Source organism: Stegastes partitus, unplaced genomic scaffold (genome assembly GCF_000690725.1).
Source record: "Stegastes partitus isolate 25-593 unplaced genomic scaffold, Stegastes_partitus-1.0.2 Scaffold352, whole genome shotgun sequence".
Classification (NCBI taxonomy): Eukaryota; Metazoa; Chordata; class Actinopteri; family Pomacentridae; genus Stegastes; species Stegastes partitus.
The window spans coordinates 170,608-187,429 of NW_007578083.1; the positions used below are offsets into that span (position 1 = coordinate 170,608).

The window sequence follows — 16,822 nt, forward strand, 5'->3', positions numbered from 1 at the left end:
TCCTCCTCCTCCTCACCCAAACCCGTCTCTGTTCTCCTAACCTCTTTGGTGAGTCTCTTTGAAACAGGGTTCCTACACAATCCTCCATTGCGAGACTTTTTTTTTTGTTTTTTTTTGGATGGCTATTCAACAAGGTGTGCGATTGGTAGCGATGTTGCTCTACAGCTGATGATTAATCCTCACAGCAACAAACGTCACAACACAGGAAATGACAGTAGGGCTACAACTATATACGATGGGTTTCCGGAACAGGAACCTCTTTTTGTTTTTTCCCACTCCCTAAGCTTTCCCAGGATTTTTGTGCAATTCCAAAACATTTTTAAAAATTTACATTATTTTCAAACTCAAAAGGCCTCCCAGCCCTGTGTAGGAACCCTGATTGGAGGTGGCGTTAAGCTAAAACAACGGGGACCTGTAAGCGCTCGTTCCACCAGAACAAAAGATCAACAAGGCTGTTAGGACCAAGTAAGTGTTGGTTCAAGGAATGGGCTCGTTCACTAACCTCCCCTCCTCTCCCCTTCTTCTTCCCATCTCTCTCTGTCTAGGTGGAGGAAGCTCCATGGCTGGGCATGTTGGCCATGCCGCCAACCATGCCAGCCGTGCCAGCCATACCTGAGGGCCCTCCCATAGCTGGAGGACTGTGCTTGGTAGGTGAGGTCATGTCGGCTCCACGCCCTTGGCCTTGGCCCGGGGTCTGGGGGGCGTGGTGGGCGTGCTGCAGGGCGTGGCGCTCCAGCAAGGTGCGGTGGGTGAAAGCCCGGTGGCACACGTTGCACTGGAAGGTGCGCTCGGCACGGTGGGTGCGCATGTGCACATTGAGGGAGCTTTTCTGGGTGAACCGCTTGCCGCACATGGTGCACTGGAAGGCCCTGACACCAGTGTGCACCACCATGTGTTTGAGGAGGTAGTCCCGCAGGGAGAAGGAGCGCCAGCAGATGGAGCACTGATGAGGTTTCTGACCTGGAGGGGCAGGTGGGTAACAGTTAGTTTTTCTATTTTGTTTTTATATGTCATACAGAGACATTAACGCTTTTTCCGGTATGTCTTAGCAGAGAAGAAATGCCTCCTTTAAAACAGAATTTATACAACTTTAGAATCTTTTTTTAATGTTAAACTAATTTAATCAAATGGATGAATACAATTCAAAAAGTTATTTCATCACAGATTTTGTTGATTGTGGAGGTTAGTCGCTTCACAGAGGATCCCCATATGACCAGTAATGAAAGACGCCTAATAGTTCCATCCATCATCTCTACACCTTAATCCTCACTAGGGTCATGGGGGGCTGGAGTCTATCCCAGCTGACTCAGGGTGAAGGCAGGTTCACCTGGACAGGTAACCAGTCTATCACAGGGCTACACTTAGAGACAGACAACCAAGCACACTCACATTCACACCTACAGACAATTTACAATCACCAATTAACCTCAACATGTTTCTGGACTGTGGGAGGAAGCCGGAGAACCCGGAGAGAACCCACGCTGCACGGGGAGAACATGGAGACTCCACACAGAAAGATCCCGGGTGTCCTCACCGTAACGCGAACCGGCGACCTTCTAGCTGTGATGCTAACCACTGAGCCACGTTGCAGCCCCAATAGTTGGCATATCAAACTAAATACCATCTTAAAATATGTGTTTCTAGCAAGTAAGGGGCTCAAGGATCCACGATGCTGACAAATGACGAGAGAACTCAGTGATTAATGGTGTGAAGTTGAACAGCAGTAGGTGTGTTTGAAGCATCTCATTCACTTACAGCAGGCGACACTAGTGAGTACACCCCCGTGCACCATCACCTACATGTCAAATGATTCTGAACTGCATAACCTCTCAATAACTGCATTATTACCAACTTGATAAGTCGACCATTTCCTCTTAAGAACATCAAAAATTCAAAAAGATTATATTAAAACTGCAAGTAGAAACTAAAGTGAACACACCTGTGACCACTGACACACAAGTTTAAAAAGTGGTGATCATTAAAACTCACTGATTTTCAACTTCATGAACATGGTAAATAAAATCATCTGTGACTGACAGAACTTTCCCAATCTGGACAAATGGACTGTGTCTATCTGCAGATCTGCATCGTGGCTCCATGTGGAGAAAGAACTGCCAGAGGACCAGAAAAATCTGCTTGTGAGTCTTCACGAAGACGGAAAAGGGTGCAGAGAGATCTGTGATCAACTAAAATCTGTCAAAAAACTGTTGCAGCAGTGATTAGGAAGTACAGGACGAGCCACAGCACCACTAATCGGAGCTAAAGTGGACAAAGATGTGAATAAAAGATGAACGGTGCAGCTTTCAGTAACGACAGCGGCCGACATCTGTTGCATTGAGTTTCTATTTTAGGGCCTGTGTTGTTAATGCAGTAAATCTAAACAGGTTTTAATTCTGCACGCGAGCAAAGACCCTACTGGTCCAGTCAGAAGTGATACGGCTACACAATTTTGAATCATTTCAGTGATAGTGTAGCTCACACTCGCAAATGAAGCCGCGATCGAAACATTGATTGTGAGGGGAAGTGGCCGCGGTGCAGTCAGAGGTCAAACTCATCCAGGCCATGAAAACGTCCTGCAGGCGTTGTGGATGCAGCACAGGATGTCCAAGTTTAACTCTGTAGTGTTTCTCTGCACTCATATAAGCACTTGACAATGTGTTTCTCATTCACACATCAATGGCGGGTTCTTGCCCAAGGACACTTCGGCTGTGGATCGAACCGCCAACCACGCGACTGGAGGACAACCCGCTCGACCACCTGAGCCACAGCCGCCTCGCAGATAAACAGTCGGAAGAGTGAATGATGAATGGAGGGATGTTTTGCTGCCATTTCATGTTTATATATAATAGCAAAGAATAAAGAGGAATTCACTTCACTTCACTTCACTTTGCCACTCAAAGGCTTCCGGCAGCAGCTTCTAAGGTGGAATGTTTTCTTGTGTTGTGAATCTTATTGGGTTTTTTTTTCTTGTCTCTCTTGAATAACATCTGTTTGAATGATGACTGGATCGTCAAGCTCTTGAAAAAAACAACAAGATTTTCATGGGAATTTCAGCGTCATCATGCCAATTACAAATAATATATTTCTTGACTTGGAGGGAAAAAAACGCTGGTTGAGTCACGACGGTGCGCTCTGGCAGCACAACGCCTCGGACACAAGTGGTTTGAAGGTGATGAGCTCGCCGACACAGAGGTCGCCGTGTTGTTTACATATGGACTCAGAATCTCTTTACTGTCCTTGTACAAGAGAGCACAACGAAATTTGAGTTAGCAGCTCTCGTAGGCAGCGCAAAACATCAGCACATAAGGTGAGCATCGAAAATTTATTTTTAAATAGAACGTAGAATAAAAAATCTGAATATATTGGGCGCCTGGACAGCTCAGCGTGTAGAGCAGGCGACCCATGTACAGGGGCTACAGTCCCCGACGCAGCGGCCCGGGTTCGATTCCACTCAGCGGCTCATTTGCTGCATAATAAAGCCGGGATATTGCGTTCAAGAAATGATTGCACTGGGAGTATTAGTGTGGTGCATGAACAGAGACTTTTCTGTTTTACACTGAAGAATGATTATTGGGAATTTGTGGCGTTCAGGGCGACGACAGCTCTTGGGTCAAAACTGTTCTTTAGTCCGTTTGTTCTCGTCTTTATCGCCCTCATAGAGCTAGACTCAGCTGTTCCCTTAAACAGTGACAGAAATGGTTGTGTGACGTAGAAGGAGAGCTCCTAGAGAGAGAGGTTTTCTCACCAACTGGCCAGTAGTCGCCGCGTGGCGTGAACTCACCAGAGTGGATGAACATGTGCTTGCTGTAGTTCTTCCTGGAACGTAAAGATTTGCCACAGTGCATGCAGTCGAACGAGGTCTCGGATCCCTGGGATGAAGGGGATGGCCCAGCGGAGCAGGAGGAGGTGGATGGCGGCGGGGCCGGGGTCATCGGTGCCGGGGGCGGAGCCTGTTGACTGGGCTCCGTCCCCGCCATGGTGTCAATCCCGCCCATGGGCCCGCCCACATAGAACGGAGCTGGCTGCGACTGGCTCACTGGGTACTGAAACAGAAGCTGGAGAGGAACACGACACAGACCGTTAGTTCTGACATCAGACATCCTGACAACATGAAAATCAGAACTAATGACCAACATACATGTCTAAGTAGAGGTGCGCTTTGGTTTATATGCATACAGTATATCTGTTTATGTGTATATGCACATTTTGTTTTGCGTATTGTCTCTTTGGAACATTTTTAATTGAATAAATGATCAAATAATACTGTTTAGCAACGCCTTTGCACATTTATCACAAACCCACTGATGCCAGTTGACATTCTGGGAAGTTTAGGTATGCACGCTGCCTGCCAATATGATTCAGTGAATGTTTTATAAGGTGGTTTTTATTCGCTGTATTGTCATGCATTGACTTACAGAATTACCAGTTTTGTTTTGTTTTTTATCTCAACATAGCATCTGTAAAAAGTACCATAGAAATAATTTTATGTATTGCCGTACTCGTCTTAATTGTGTGCCATTTAAATTACAAAACACATTTTCAAATGGCGATTATAATTGCCATTAAATTATCAAAGAAAATTCTAATTCAATGCGCCTCTTCATCGTTTCATTATTACCGTACGATGGAGGGGGGGGATTCAAACTCGGTGGCATTTACCTTTCCACGCTCGTGTGTCTTCCACTCTATAAAAATTCAAATGCAAATGCCTCTTTTGCATTTTCACTTTCAAAGTCAACACACCTGTCAATCAGTGTGTGTAGGCAGGGGCTTGAAGGAAAAAAATAAATAAAGCAGGCGTCTATCTCAGTAAAACGGAGTCCTTCGTTTGTGTTTCTGTCGTGTCTCCGTTTTGTTGCGCTGACATTAGAGCCTGTGTTTATTATTTTGTTGTGTTAAATTTTCGTCAGCGGTCATAAGAACTGGACGCTAAAGAGATTTATAGACTCATCACTGCAACATGATTAACTGCAGCGAGCGCTTCACGTGCACGACACTTCCTTCCTTTCACATCCTCGAAATGAAATTAAATACAACATGTTCAGCAGCGATAATTATTGTCACTGTCAATTAAGCCATTGATTACTTTCCCAATAAAGTGTCTCACTGGCTACAAAATGCCAGAAAATAGTGAAAACATCCTCCCAGTTTCTCCTTTGTTGTCCAACCAATAGTCAGAGATAACCAATTCATGATGAGACAAAACAAAGAAAAGCATCAAAACTGGCACGTTTGTGTTTGATGTATTTAAGTGATGAATCCACTTTTGATAATTAGGGGCACGTTTTAACACATGCCTGCAGTGCTGGAATCCACAAAAACACCTATTAAGTAGTTAAAGCCATCCTCCTGGTGTTGACTAAAATAACTCCAGCATGCTCAGGTGTAACTCTACACCTTTCTACACGTTCTCTCGTGTGCACCAATCTATTCATATGGCTCCCGCTGGTCGTAGATAACGTGGGCCCTTTGGCTTGATTACACTATCAAACGGCTAATAGTGTGCTGATAATGTTAGATAAAGATTCACAATTTGACCTTTGCATTGGAAAACACAACATATTTTTTTCTTCTCCACTTCCTTCTCGATGCACAAAGCTCCACCACGCAGGATCGGTTTCTCGGGTTTGCGTCGTGTGAAACTCTGGCCGTCTGAATCGTTGGATCTGCTCATCAGTTGACGGCGTTTTCAAGGTGCCCAGCCACAGCGCTGACCGCTTATTCTGCTCATGTGCATATACAACAAACCTCTGGAGCACGTTCAGCCTGACCCACCAGATGTACACTTCAGGTATCAGTAACGGACATGTGCTAATGCCAGGTTTCCATGAAGATTTGGATCATGTGATGGAGCCACTTTAACAACACCTGCCTCGCCCAGTGTTCCACCAAAACAAGCTCCCTGTCCAGCACTAATTTGCGGGGGCATCCTTGACTTCACCCCAGACGGTTGGGATTGGTTTTCAAGAAATACAAGCAATGCAGAGATTTTTTTTTTTCCTCTCTCTGAGGTGCAGCCAGACCATCCTCCAGCACCGACACGGGGTTGTGGAGGAAAGTGTGAGATTAGGCCACGTTAACAACGGGAACTTCATCAGTTGACGTCTTTAAAAGTTATTACAATCAAATGCACTTGTCCAGTAAAATCAAAGATCTATCGACAGGCATAAATTCATCTTAAACAGAGGTTTAAGACACAAAAACACTAAATCTGTCCTCCTTTGGCAGATAAAAATGAAAAAAACAGCCTTCAAGTATCAAACGTTGCACATGCAGGGATTCATTCTGCACAGTGAAACTCAAACATCAGAGCGAAGAAACAATCAGCAAAACACACCTGAAAGTTAAGAGCATCAAACTCCACAGGGAACAGACATGTCCCTCTGAGTGTTTCACTTATTTGCTGACTAATATGCAAAAATAAAATTCACATAATTCATAATTCAGGCTCCGTCCAGCAACATACCTGCTGACTGTACCTCTGCCATCTCTTACATATCTTGTCACCACTTTTACAACTTTTGTAACTGCAGTACTGACTACATGTAATCAGAGTGCACGACACCGACCTGGTTGTTGATGGACTGCGTGGTCGGAGGTGGAGTCAGCGGCTTGTTGACCCTTCCTCTGGGGTTGAAAGCCATGGCTTGAGGAGGCTCGCTCTGGGGCCAGAAACTCTCGGAAAACACGCCCTGCTCATCGTAGAAATCCTGAAAAAAATCACACACAAAACCGCACAAAGATAAACTAATCTGACAGTTTTGGCTTCAAGTCAAGAGAAGAAAAAAAAACACACATCTCAAGCACTCAGGAAAAAAAAAAACCCTTTGAGAAACACTTGCTTTGTTCGGTGTCAGGTTCTCTTAATGACATAGATACCGGATAATGAGCCCTACTCAGGTGTTGAAAAGCGAACCCTTACCTGCTCCATAGGTGTAGCTCCTGTCTGTCTCTGTGCTATAACATTGTGACTACACAGAAGGCGTTGCACAAACCACAGGAGAGCATAAATGCACTTCCTCCTGCATTCAAGCCTCCAGTGAAGACAGCTGGATTCATTAAAATACCGGCGTATCTCTTCTGTCAGACATGTGACTGCAACATGCGACTGAAACGTAGAAACAGCAATGCTCCTGAGGTCAAACATAAAGTATGTGTTCCCGTAAACCGGCGTGCATATGTAAGGAAACTAATTAGTATGTTTGTTTTGTTTTGCACTCCACTTGCGCCTTCTGTCACGCACCGAAATGTACAGAAAGCATCCCTCAATATCTGCATTTCCAACCTTTTTTTTCCCATTTATCTCTATCTTACACATGCAGACGATCGACTTGCACAATGCAGTCCGACCGGCCCGACTACACGGCTGTAAAATTTAAATCCATTTATCATTTGCTCTTTTTATGTTCGACTGAGAATCTGAAATCGTAAAAATGAAAGAAAGATTTGTTACTTATTTATGAAAAAATCTGCCTGATGTACAACCAGAACATTACTGACTTTCTGTGCCATTGGATGTCCTGACGCTGTCTCTGGATTACTTAGACTTTGTTTATTGTCATCGCACAAAAACAGAACAAACTTTAAAAACTGGAGGATGATGCCAACTTCAGTTCCTTATCCATCCATCCATCATCTATACACCGCTTAATCCTCAGAGACAGACAACCAAGCACACTCACATTCACACCTATGGACAATTTACAATCACCAATTAACCTCAACATGTTTCTGGACTGTGGGAGGAAGCCGGAGAACCCGGAGAGAACCCACGCTGCACGGGGAGAACATGGAGACTCCACGCAGAAAGATCCTCACCGGGACGCAAACCGGCGACCTTCTAGCTGCGAGGCAACGATGCTAACCATTCCTTATCCCTGTCATGAAGTTGTTTTCTGCTAATTATAAAAGATAATGAAGGTGGCTGTGGCTCAGGTGGTGGAGCGGATTGGCCTCTAATCGCATGGTTGGCGGTTCCATCCCAATGGCAGGCAGCACCTTGCACGGCAGCTCTGTGGCCACTGGTGTATGAATGTGATCTACTCTCAGATGTACGTCACTTTGGATAGAAGCTTAAGCCTAATTAAATTGTAATAATGGACAGTGGACTATTCTTTAGATTTTGCCTCTAAATTCTTCCGTATATAAGATTTCTGCAGTATCTAAGTCAGTTTGTGTCAGTTGTCAATACATCCTCTGGTACACAGCAAAAAAAAAGACAGTTATTAGCAATCTGTACAGCTCCTGTTTGTATCTAAATATACTCTGATGCACTCTGTACACGAGCAAGCTTTGCAAAAAATGACAAAACGCCATACATTTCTCTGTGGTTTCTGTGCTTACGTCCAACAGAATTAAAACCCACGACGATGCAATTCAATGATAAACCAACTGCAGACGCCCTCCAGCCTGTTGCACGGACAAACATCTGAGCTGATGAGAGCATCAACACAGTCGTGAACATGTGCACGGGTGTGTGGTGGACACACAACAGCCCAGACAGGTGGAGCAAACGTCCTCAAGGGGTGCTATGATACGCACATCGAGGGTCAGACAGAACTACTTCCAGACTAACATCCTGAAACAAGGCTGGCACTACTGCTCGTCCAGTCAATTTTAACGATTGTAGAGTTTCCTCAAAAACCTCCTGAAGCGACTCTGCTGTACAGACTCTTCTTATTTTTCCTTCCAGAGAACAGCGGGGACATTTTCTGACGGCGGCGCATGAAGAAGAAGATTTTAGGATCGTTCGGAGTTGATTGTTCTGTTAAAAATGTAGTCGGAGGCATCATTTGCACCTGGCTGTTCGTCTGCAGGTGGTGTCTGGCCAATTCACGTATAACACAATCTCAGCACATCCTGCATGCATTTACATCTTTAGTTACTGTGGAGTTTTTCCCACATCCTGATGAGATGTTTTAGTGCGTCTAAAAAAACAAGGGCACTTAAAGAGAAAAACTACCTTAGCAAAAAAAAAAACAGGTATTTTAGCCCAAACACGGTGTAATAGCTTTTAGCCATGATGCAGCCTGCTGAATCCCTCGGAAGTTAGATATACACCAATTGTAAACGTTTTAAAACTAAGCAAGAGACTATTTCTTCTTCCACTGCTTTAAATGACGGTGCCACTTTATATTTTGGTTCGTGCATTCACTAAAGTCATCTGCATTTTTATGTATTTTATGCTTTATCTTTACATCCTGCAGTCGTTCTGGTGTTTTTGCTTCATTTTTGAAGGTTTTGACGCCATTTTTCCTTTCTTTTTAAACATCATAATGCACTTTGTTAAGCACTCTGAATTGCTTTCGCGTACGAAAGGGGTTACACAAATAAAACTGATCGCCTTGCCTACAGAGCAAAATCTCTACGAGGTGACAAATCACGATTGTCGCGCGGTATATTTCATTTTAATGCCTAATTTTAGAGCCACGTTTAACATCTGCCAGGTTTAAAATGAGTTTCAGAATTAAAGCAATAATGCTGGTAATGTAATGGCTTGTTCATTAAAACAACAGCGCAAGTTTGAATTCACGCTTTGTTTTTGTCACCGGGTTTTGACGGTTTTATTGGCCTGCTGAGTTTGCATCACTGCCAAGAGCCACATTTCAGATACAAATCTATCGAACATAACTTGGGGAGAACAGAGATGAATCAGAAGAAAAGTCTGCTCTGATATATGAAAATAGGAAACTGCTTCCATGTCGTGTATCAAAGGGCAGAGAAAATCTGCTCAACGACAGAAGGTTAGATTATTCAAGCAGTGCTGAGTTTATTGATGATCACCTGCTGCGCTACGCCGGGAAAAAAAAGATCAAGTGTTCATCTCCTAAACTGATGAGATTATTTCATTTCCGATCACAAGTTTATCTGCAGCACTTTTGAGAAGAGTGACAGGCAAAGCTGAATCCTTTTGACCGTGTGGCAGATGTTCCTTGTGTAGTCTGCAGGGTACAGCAGGCTGCGGCATAAATCCGCTCCACCATGTTTTCCCGTCTACTTACTCAGGACTTGTGGCAGAAATGCTGAGTATAAATTTAACACAACAAGGTCCTTCTGGAGTAGAAAAAGATTTTCTTTGACTAAAATATTTCTTTACACTCAAGGACCAAAACTTAGAATCTGCACGATGCGTTACGCTCCGATTGTCATCCTTTTTGCATAAATGATTACAAATGTTCAATAGAAGTGAGCTTTAACTTTCAAATACGGCTTCGCATTTTAGAAACTGCAGTTCACCTCTGATGTAACGTACCTGTCCGAAGCTTGGCATGGATTCCTGGGAGCCCTCCTGCTGCTGATCTCGTCTCCCATCCTCCAAGGCGTAGACGGTCCCATCTGTGTCCTGCACCCCTTCATCTTTCACCACCACTCCCTCTCCTCCCAGCACCTAGAGAGAAAAAGGTCCGTTTCAGTTTGAAGTAGTGAAAAAAAAAAAACAACAACAACATTTACAGCAGCGGTTGGAGCTATAAGGCAGCAGAAAGTCTATAAGAACAACACTGCATTGACCCGGCTACAGCCCTTTGAAGCAGGTTCTAATAAGTTGAATGACCTACAGTCAATATGCAGAAGTCCATAGAATACCAACAAGGCAATTACTGCTGAAGTTGAGACGAGAGACTCAATTGTGCAAAGTGCTAAACATCTCAGCGATATACGCCAATGCAGTGTGAGAAGAGGGAAAAGCATAAAAAGAAAGAGAAGGAAAACGTTGCAGCTCTGCATGCCTGAAAGCTGTAACCATAGCAACCCTTCCCCTTATCCCCCTACCTGGAGTCTTAGCGGCTGCCTCTGCTTGCGGCTGTGGCTCACCCCCCTGTCTCTGTCTCCATCTCTTCCCCGCTCTCTCCCGTCCAAGTCCTCCTCCTCACTGTATCTGTCTATCCCCACAAGGTCATCAGAGAGGTCAGCTGTGTTGCCGCGGAGGCTGTCCCTGCCGATGCTGTCCACACTGCCCACACCAGAGCTGCAGCCCGCTGAGAGGTTCCCTGTGCTACTAGTGCTGGCTCCGTTGGCCGTCTGTGCCAACAGGTCTCGGAGCTTGTACCTTACGTCCTGAGTACAGCTGGAGCTCTGCTTCATGAGGATTGTGCCGGCCCCAGCGCCCATCCCGTCGCCGCTGCACATGGAGCCGGGGCCCATGTCGCCCAACGCCATCAGACTTACAGTGTTAGCTTGATCCATCGGGCCCGGGCCGCTCTCGCTGACACTAACACTGGCACCCCCCAACCCCCCGCCCATGTTACTAGCCCCGCACTCGGCCATGAAGTTGGAGAAGTTTGCGTAACCCCCACCCGCACTCGCACCACTGACAGAGCAGCTTCCACTGCTGCTGCTATCTCTCCCTTTCCCCCCGCCGCGTTCTTCTTGTTTAGGCAGAACTCCTCCAAGCATCCCTCCTCCTGCTGCTGCCGCTGCGGCTGCTGCTGCAGCTGCACTTGCTGCCCCTGCCGCCGCCTTCCTCTGAGAGATGATCTGGGTACACTCGTCAATGACCGTCTTAATCTGCAGGATGCTGGCGGCAGTGAGGATGCAGAGGGCCTGCGATTGCAGCACCACCAGCGAGCCGCTGTACATGAAATCCACAAGCTGCTTCACCGTTTCAGCGGGCACCAGCGGGGGCACGGAGATTTCAGAGTGACCCAGCAGCAGCTTGTCCTGGAAGAAGGGGCTGCCAGCTGCCAGGACGCAGGCGTGGGCACGCAGCGAGGCGTCGTGTATCCGCACGGTCACATCGCAGAAGAGGCCTTCGCGTCGCTGAGTGCGCAGGGCTTCCAGTACGGACTGGCTGGAATTGTGGAGATGGATGTAGTGCACGGTCTCTGTGCCGGACACCATGGCGGGAGGAGGTGAGTCACTGGGGACGGGGTGGGAGTGGGGGTGGGGGAGGGGGGGCAGGTGTCTGGGGTTTTGCGTCAGCTTGAGGGATAAGGAGGGCAGGAAGGGAAACGGATACAGTGCATGGGCCACGGTGGGGCCGCGTCCCCTCAAACAGTCATGGGTCTGATGGAAGCTTCAAACTGCTGCTGTGCTGTGGGTGGTCAAGTGTGTGAGGAGCTGCCTTTGTTGTCCTGAGAGGGGGCAATGTCAAGAGGTTGTTTCCGCCAGATCCTGCCTCTGTTAAAGACCTGTTTGAATAAATCATAATGACACAATTAAAACACACAACAGGCTCACGGAAAGTTTCCATTAGTGCTGAAACAATCGACGGGTTGATCAGTCAAAAGAAAATCAACAATTCTGATGGATGACTAATCATTTGAGTCAAACGCCCAACATCTACTGCCTCCAGTGTGTCAGGCTGTGTGGCTTGTCGTTGTTCTGGATGATGTTAAACGGAGCATCTGTTGGTGAGACTAAACAAGACATCTGAAATGTCACCTTGGGAGCTGGGAAACTGTGATGGCCATTTGTCACGATTTTGTTTTGTGCACGGAATGGACTGAAATAATCAAATAAAAACAGGGAAATGTTACACGATAATCCCACTAATCCTTTGTTGAAGCCCCGATTTGCATTTTTCTCCACTGGTTTGTTTCATTTTTTCGGTCCAGTTCATGTGTGTGTACCTGAAGGTGACACCGCCACACAGACACCCAATCACCTAATTAGTCGCGTGCATCATCTGGAACACCTGTCTTGGACAAATGACAGCACGTGCGGTGCGCGAGTCCATCGGCTCCTCGGGTCAGTTTTATTTGGCTATTCTGCACAGTGGGTGGCCGGCAACGCAACACCAAAGACAATCGGGCTGTTAGTTGTGCTAAAGAGGCGCACGACGGAGCGAGCTGGCAGAGCCCGACAACAATTAAACCCTCTCGTTAACGAAATATGTCGCTGCTAGTTTCACGAAGCGTGCTACTGACCAGCAGACGTTAGCTCCAGCAACAAGCGAAACAGGTTAACGGTGACGAGCTAACGTTAGCTAGCGTTAGCTGTTGACATTAGCCGCGCGAGTCCCGCTCGGAATTCTGCACTAAACGCACAGATTTCTGCGTGCAAACTGGGGATTGACATCGAGTAAAACGCAAACGTTAAGTGTTCAACACTGAACGGCAACTGGCAACGTGCCTAGCATAACATAAAAGCAGCTATCGGAGCTCGCCCCCTCGCTGTAACACACTGCTAACCTAGCTAGATCACTAGCTGGCGTTAGCTAGCGCGAATTGCCCAACGACAACTAGTAAAGTTAGCATGTCGGCAGCTAACGGGCTACCACCCTTTTCTGCTCACAGTCTCGGTTAACGCCATATACTCAAGTAGTTTGCAGTCGCCGTGTCGCTGCGTGTCGTTTAAATCGCGACTACTCACCGATGAAATGTGCGGTGACAGTCCGGCGCTTCTTAGTTTCAGTCAGATGGATGCAGCAGGAAGCCCTCATATAACGCACCCAACCTGGTGAGCGCTGGAAACAAACACACATGCACGGAGACACACGCTCGCAGACTCACACACATGCATGCATGCAGAGAGGGGCACATAAAGCGATGTGGAGTTTCTCCTGCCTGCACACAACGCCAGCTGTTAACGTGCCTCTCTCGCATTAATACATGTTCCGACAATAGGACAAAAAATACATTCTCACGATGCGCAGCGCACCGAACCGCAGACATGAAATCATATAAGTGCACGCGAACACACCTGTACACACCCACACAGCCTCGAGGCAGCGCACAGTCACAATACAATATAGATGGACTATTGTTTAAATTCTCCTCCACGCGTTTCAATCAATTCTTTATATTTGTGGCCCATGAAATCAGCATTAAAGAGCATTGAATTAATGTTCCAACAGCAAAGACAAAGACACAACCCATTATAATAAAAAAAAAAACCCTGTCTACATATTTATAGGCTTTTGCTGATGGGTGTGAATGAAAGCTTCACAACTGGGTGTTTGAAGGCTAAAAGAGCGTTTGTACAGCAAGTTGTCCTCTTTGTGTTGTAACCTTGGTGGTTTGTGTGGCTCACAAAGGCATCAGGCCTGATAGCCTCAGCACAGCAACACGTGTGGCTCAGTTTGAAGTGTCACAGACAAACACTTGAGGCGAGTATAATGCAGACATGCAGGAAATCTGACAATGTAAATCTGCAAGAATCAGTCAGTGACAGGCCCCGTGTTGAGCTCAGTTCAGATACGAGTAGTAAATGCCGTAAAGTAGAACTTAAATGATAAGTTTCATGGTTTAAGCAGAAACCGATATCTGTTCTGCCAGAGTTTGTCAGCCCTCTGTGCCATTAGGTTGAATATGAAGGACTCTGAGGATTCTGGGCTCTGGGAAATTAATATTTTCTGACACTGTGTCGCCAAGTTGTTTATTTGATTAACATAGAAATAATGAGCAAATCAGCACATAATGGAAATAAGCCGTAGCCCTAACCTGTAGACTGACACACTGAACATTGTCAGTGTAGGAAACAGGTTTGTCAGAATCCTTCAAGATGCTGAACAGACCGGGGATGAATCAGACTGCAGAATAAAAGTAATTTAGGGCATTTTGTCTAATGTTAGCAAAATTTGGCATTTATTTAGACTATTCAAAATGAGATAATTTATATAAATGAACTGTAAAATTATTATTATAACATTTTATTGTCTTAACACATCACCTGCAGCTGATACAGTATAAAAATTGGAATAAAAAATGAAGTCTTTGCAGAATTATACTGCATTTTTTGGGGGGGAAATAAAGGCAACCCTTGAAAAAATGTATGTTGTCATTGAGCAAATTTTTATTCTTACTGCTTTACACCAGTGATATTAACTCACACTCACAATTTATCTGCTAATAGAAACCATATGTTGATCAAAATGAACTCGTGTTCTTTAGATATACCCGGCTTTAGGAATTCCACGATATTTATATTGTGATTTTTATAAATATTTCTGTCTTGGCTACTCCCCTACCTCAACACAAATCCAGCTGCCTGCATAGGTAACCCTCATAATGCTGAGGACGAAGCTGATTCCTCTCTTCCTTTGTACCAGGTGCTTCGCTTCACATGTCCTGCAGCTAGCACACGTCAGCTCACCGTCAAGCTCTCGGCCCGGTATCACGAGGTTACACATACCTCTGCTTACGGCTGCTCATAGTTTAAGAACGAGACACAGGTTTAAGCCACAACAAAATATAATTTAATGAATTCACTTTTTACTGTGTCGATCACAAATCTATACTGATGTAAAAAACAAAAAAATCCAAAGAGGAAATCAAATGATCCAGCACTATCCTGTCTTAATGTAAGGCATGCAGTCTCCACAGAGCTTTGGACATTAAAAGCTACAGGTCATTACAGTAAAGACACACTGACACTCAGCCACAGGTACACACAAAAGCGCTCCGAGTGTCCACTTTTCTTGGGGCCCAATAAACATTTATTCTTTGCACATACAATGAGTAGAAGTGGAATTCATCACAACACCAAAAGTATAGTAGTTCACAAATAGCAACAGGATACGCTAACACTTCCCGCCGGGGCTTTTTTTCTACCTTGTCCGCTCTCGAGGAATAAATGGCGTGGCGCTGCAGGAATATTTGAATATGTGAGGTACATTGACAGTTACATGAGAAAGAGGGGGGTTAGTAGCCTAGCATGTCGTGTGAGCATGTGGATGGTTTTAACAGCCGTGACTCTTGCATTCAACTCCATGCAGCAAGCCCTTTTGGAACTGGTTTTCAGAACCAGTGGAGCCTGTAAAAATGGGCTTCATCTTTCAGCGAGGAGGACATCCTTCGTTTGGAAATTACATTGAAATGCTGCTCATACAAAAGGTGCAGACATTTACTTGTGTCTATGGTGAAAAATCCTAATAACATCTGGGATTCAAAGTGGCCTTAGCTATATAAATACAATTATATATTTGCCTCCATATAAAAATAAAATTAGCAATACACAAATATTGCACACCTACGGAGTTTAGATTTGTCAGATTATTGACAAGCTATTGAGGAAAATGTACAAACATGAAAATAATAAACCCTCTGGTGCAGTATAAATAAATATTTTGATATTCAGTTAGTTTTAATCCTTTACGCGTGCAGCATGTCTCTGTGGCTGTCGATGGACCAGGTGGGCAGAGGTGGAGTCACGGCTGCCAAGGGGAGATGGACTTGGGCTGTGCGGTGGGTGAAGGTCACGGTGGAGCAGCAGGTAGTTCAAACGGGACAGAACTCCTCAGTGTTGCTGGGCATCCAGCTCCCTCTGGCGGCAGCCCACAGCAGTGATGAGGGCAGCCCCCTTACCGCTGCCGTCCTCGGACAGCAGGAAGTTGACGTCGCATTTGGGGGCGAGTTCCTTAACTGTCTGTAGGAAGATCCGAGAGAAGCTAAGGGAAGAGAGCCACAGGAAACAACAGTTAGGAGGCAGTCCCTGCTGAAGTCGAAGAAGTGAAAGATGCTTTCCAGTATAAGCAATGGATGTAGATTTCAATCAAGCATTACAACGAGGATAAGCAGCAGGGGTAAAGCAAGTCAAGTCCATAAGGCCCATCTCAGGAAGACTGAGGATGGACTCCAGTTAAAAGAGCTCCTCAGGATTTTACTTAGTGTTTTAGTTGACTTAGTAAACCCAATGAAACATTCCTCAGTAGCCCCTTGATTTAAATGTAATGGATTTTTTTAGCCTTTAGATGCTTTTGGGTAAAGGACACGACCAAATACAAAGCTGAAGTTTCTTTTCCGTATAAAGTGAGACATTCCTTACAAGTTAACAAATGGAATCACAGGTATTGACATGCTGGGTTGTTAAAAATAATGTAGGAAGGTAGGAAATGTGAGTCTATTGGGGTTAAACAGATGAAGTATGAAACTGTTAGGTTGGG

General features: G+C 45.3%; 2 protein-coding genes across 2 annotated transcripts in view; both read right to left on the reverse strand.

Annotated features, from left to right (window-relative positions):
- Positions 1-92: 92 nt before the first annotated feature.
- Positions 93-11,838, reverse strand: zbtb45 (zinc finger and BTB domain containing 45). Its single transcript, XM_008284230.1, has 5 exons — positions 10,771-11,838; positions 10,253-10,387; positions 6,570-6,710; positions 3,782-4,055; positions 93-960 (listed from the first exon to the last, which is right to left on the reverse strand). The coding sequence occupies exons 1-5, from the start codon at positions 11,836-11,838 to the stop codon at positions 542-544; spliced, it is 2,037 nt and encodes a 678-aa protein (XP_008282452.1). The 3' UTR covers positions 93-541.
- A 2,874-nt stretch (positions 11,839-14,712) lies between these two features.
- LOC103359076 (hexokinase-1-like) overlaps positions 14,713-16,822 on the reverse strand; it is a 28,382-nt gene continuing 26,272 nt past the window's right edge. The window contains exon 18 of the mRNA XM_008284273.1: positions 14,713-16,327. Within this exon, the coding sequence (XP_008282495.1) occupies positions 16,177-16,327 (151 nt within the window). The 3' untranslated portion in view covers positions 14,713-16,176. The remainder of the gene's footprint in view (positions 16,328-16,822) is intronic.

Coding starts and splice junctions, on each gene's coding strand:
- zbtb45 (XM_008284230.1), bottom strand. CDS start 11,838: ATGGTGTCCGGCACAGAGACCGTGCACTACATCCATCTCCACAATTCC. Junction 10,388..10,770: donor GGCAGCCGCTAAGACTCCAG/GTAGGGGGATAA, acceptor TTTTCTCTCTAG/GTGCTGGGAGGAGAGGGAGT. Junction 961..3,781: donor GCACATGTTCATCCACTCTG/GTGAGTTCACGC, acceptor CTGCCCCTCCAG/GTCAGAAACCTCATCAGTGC.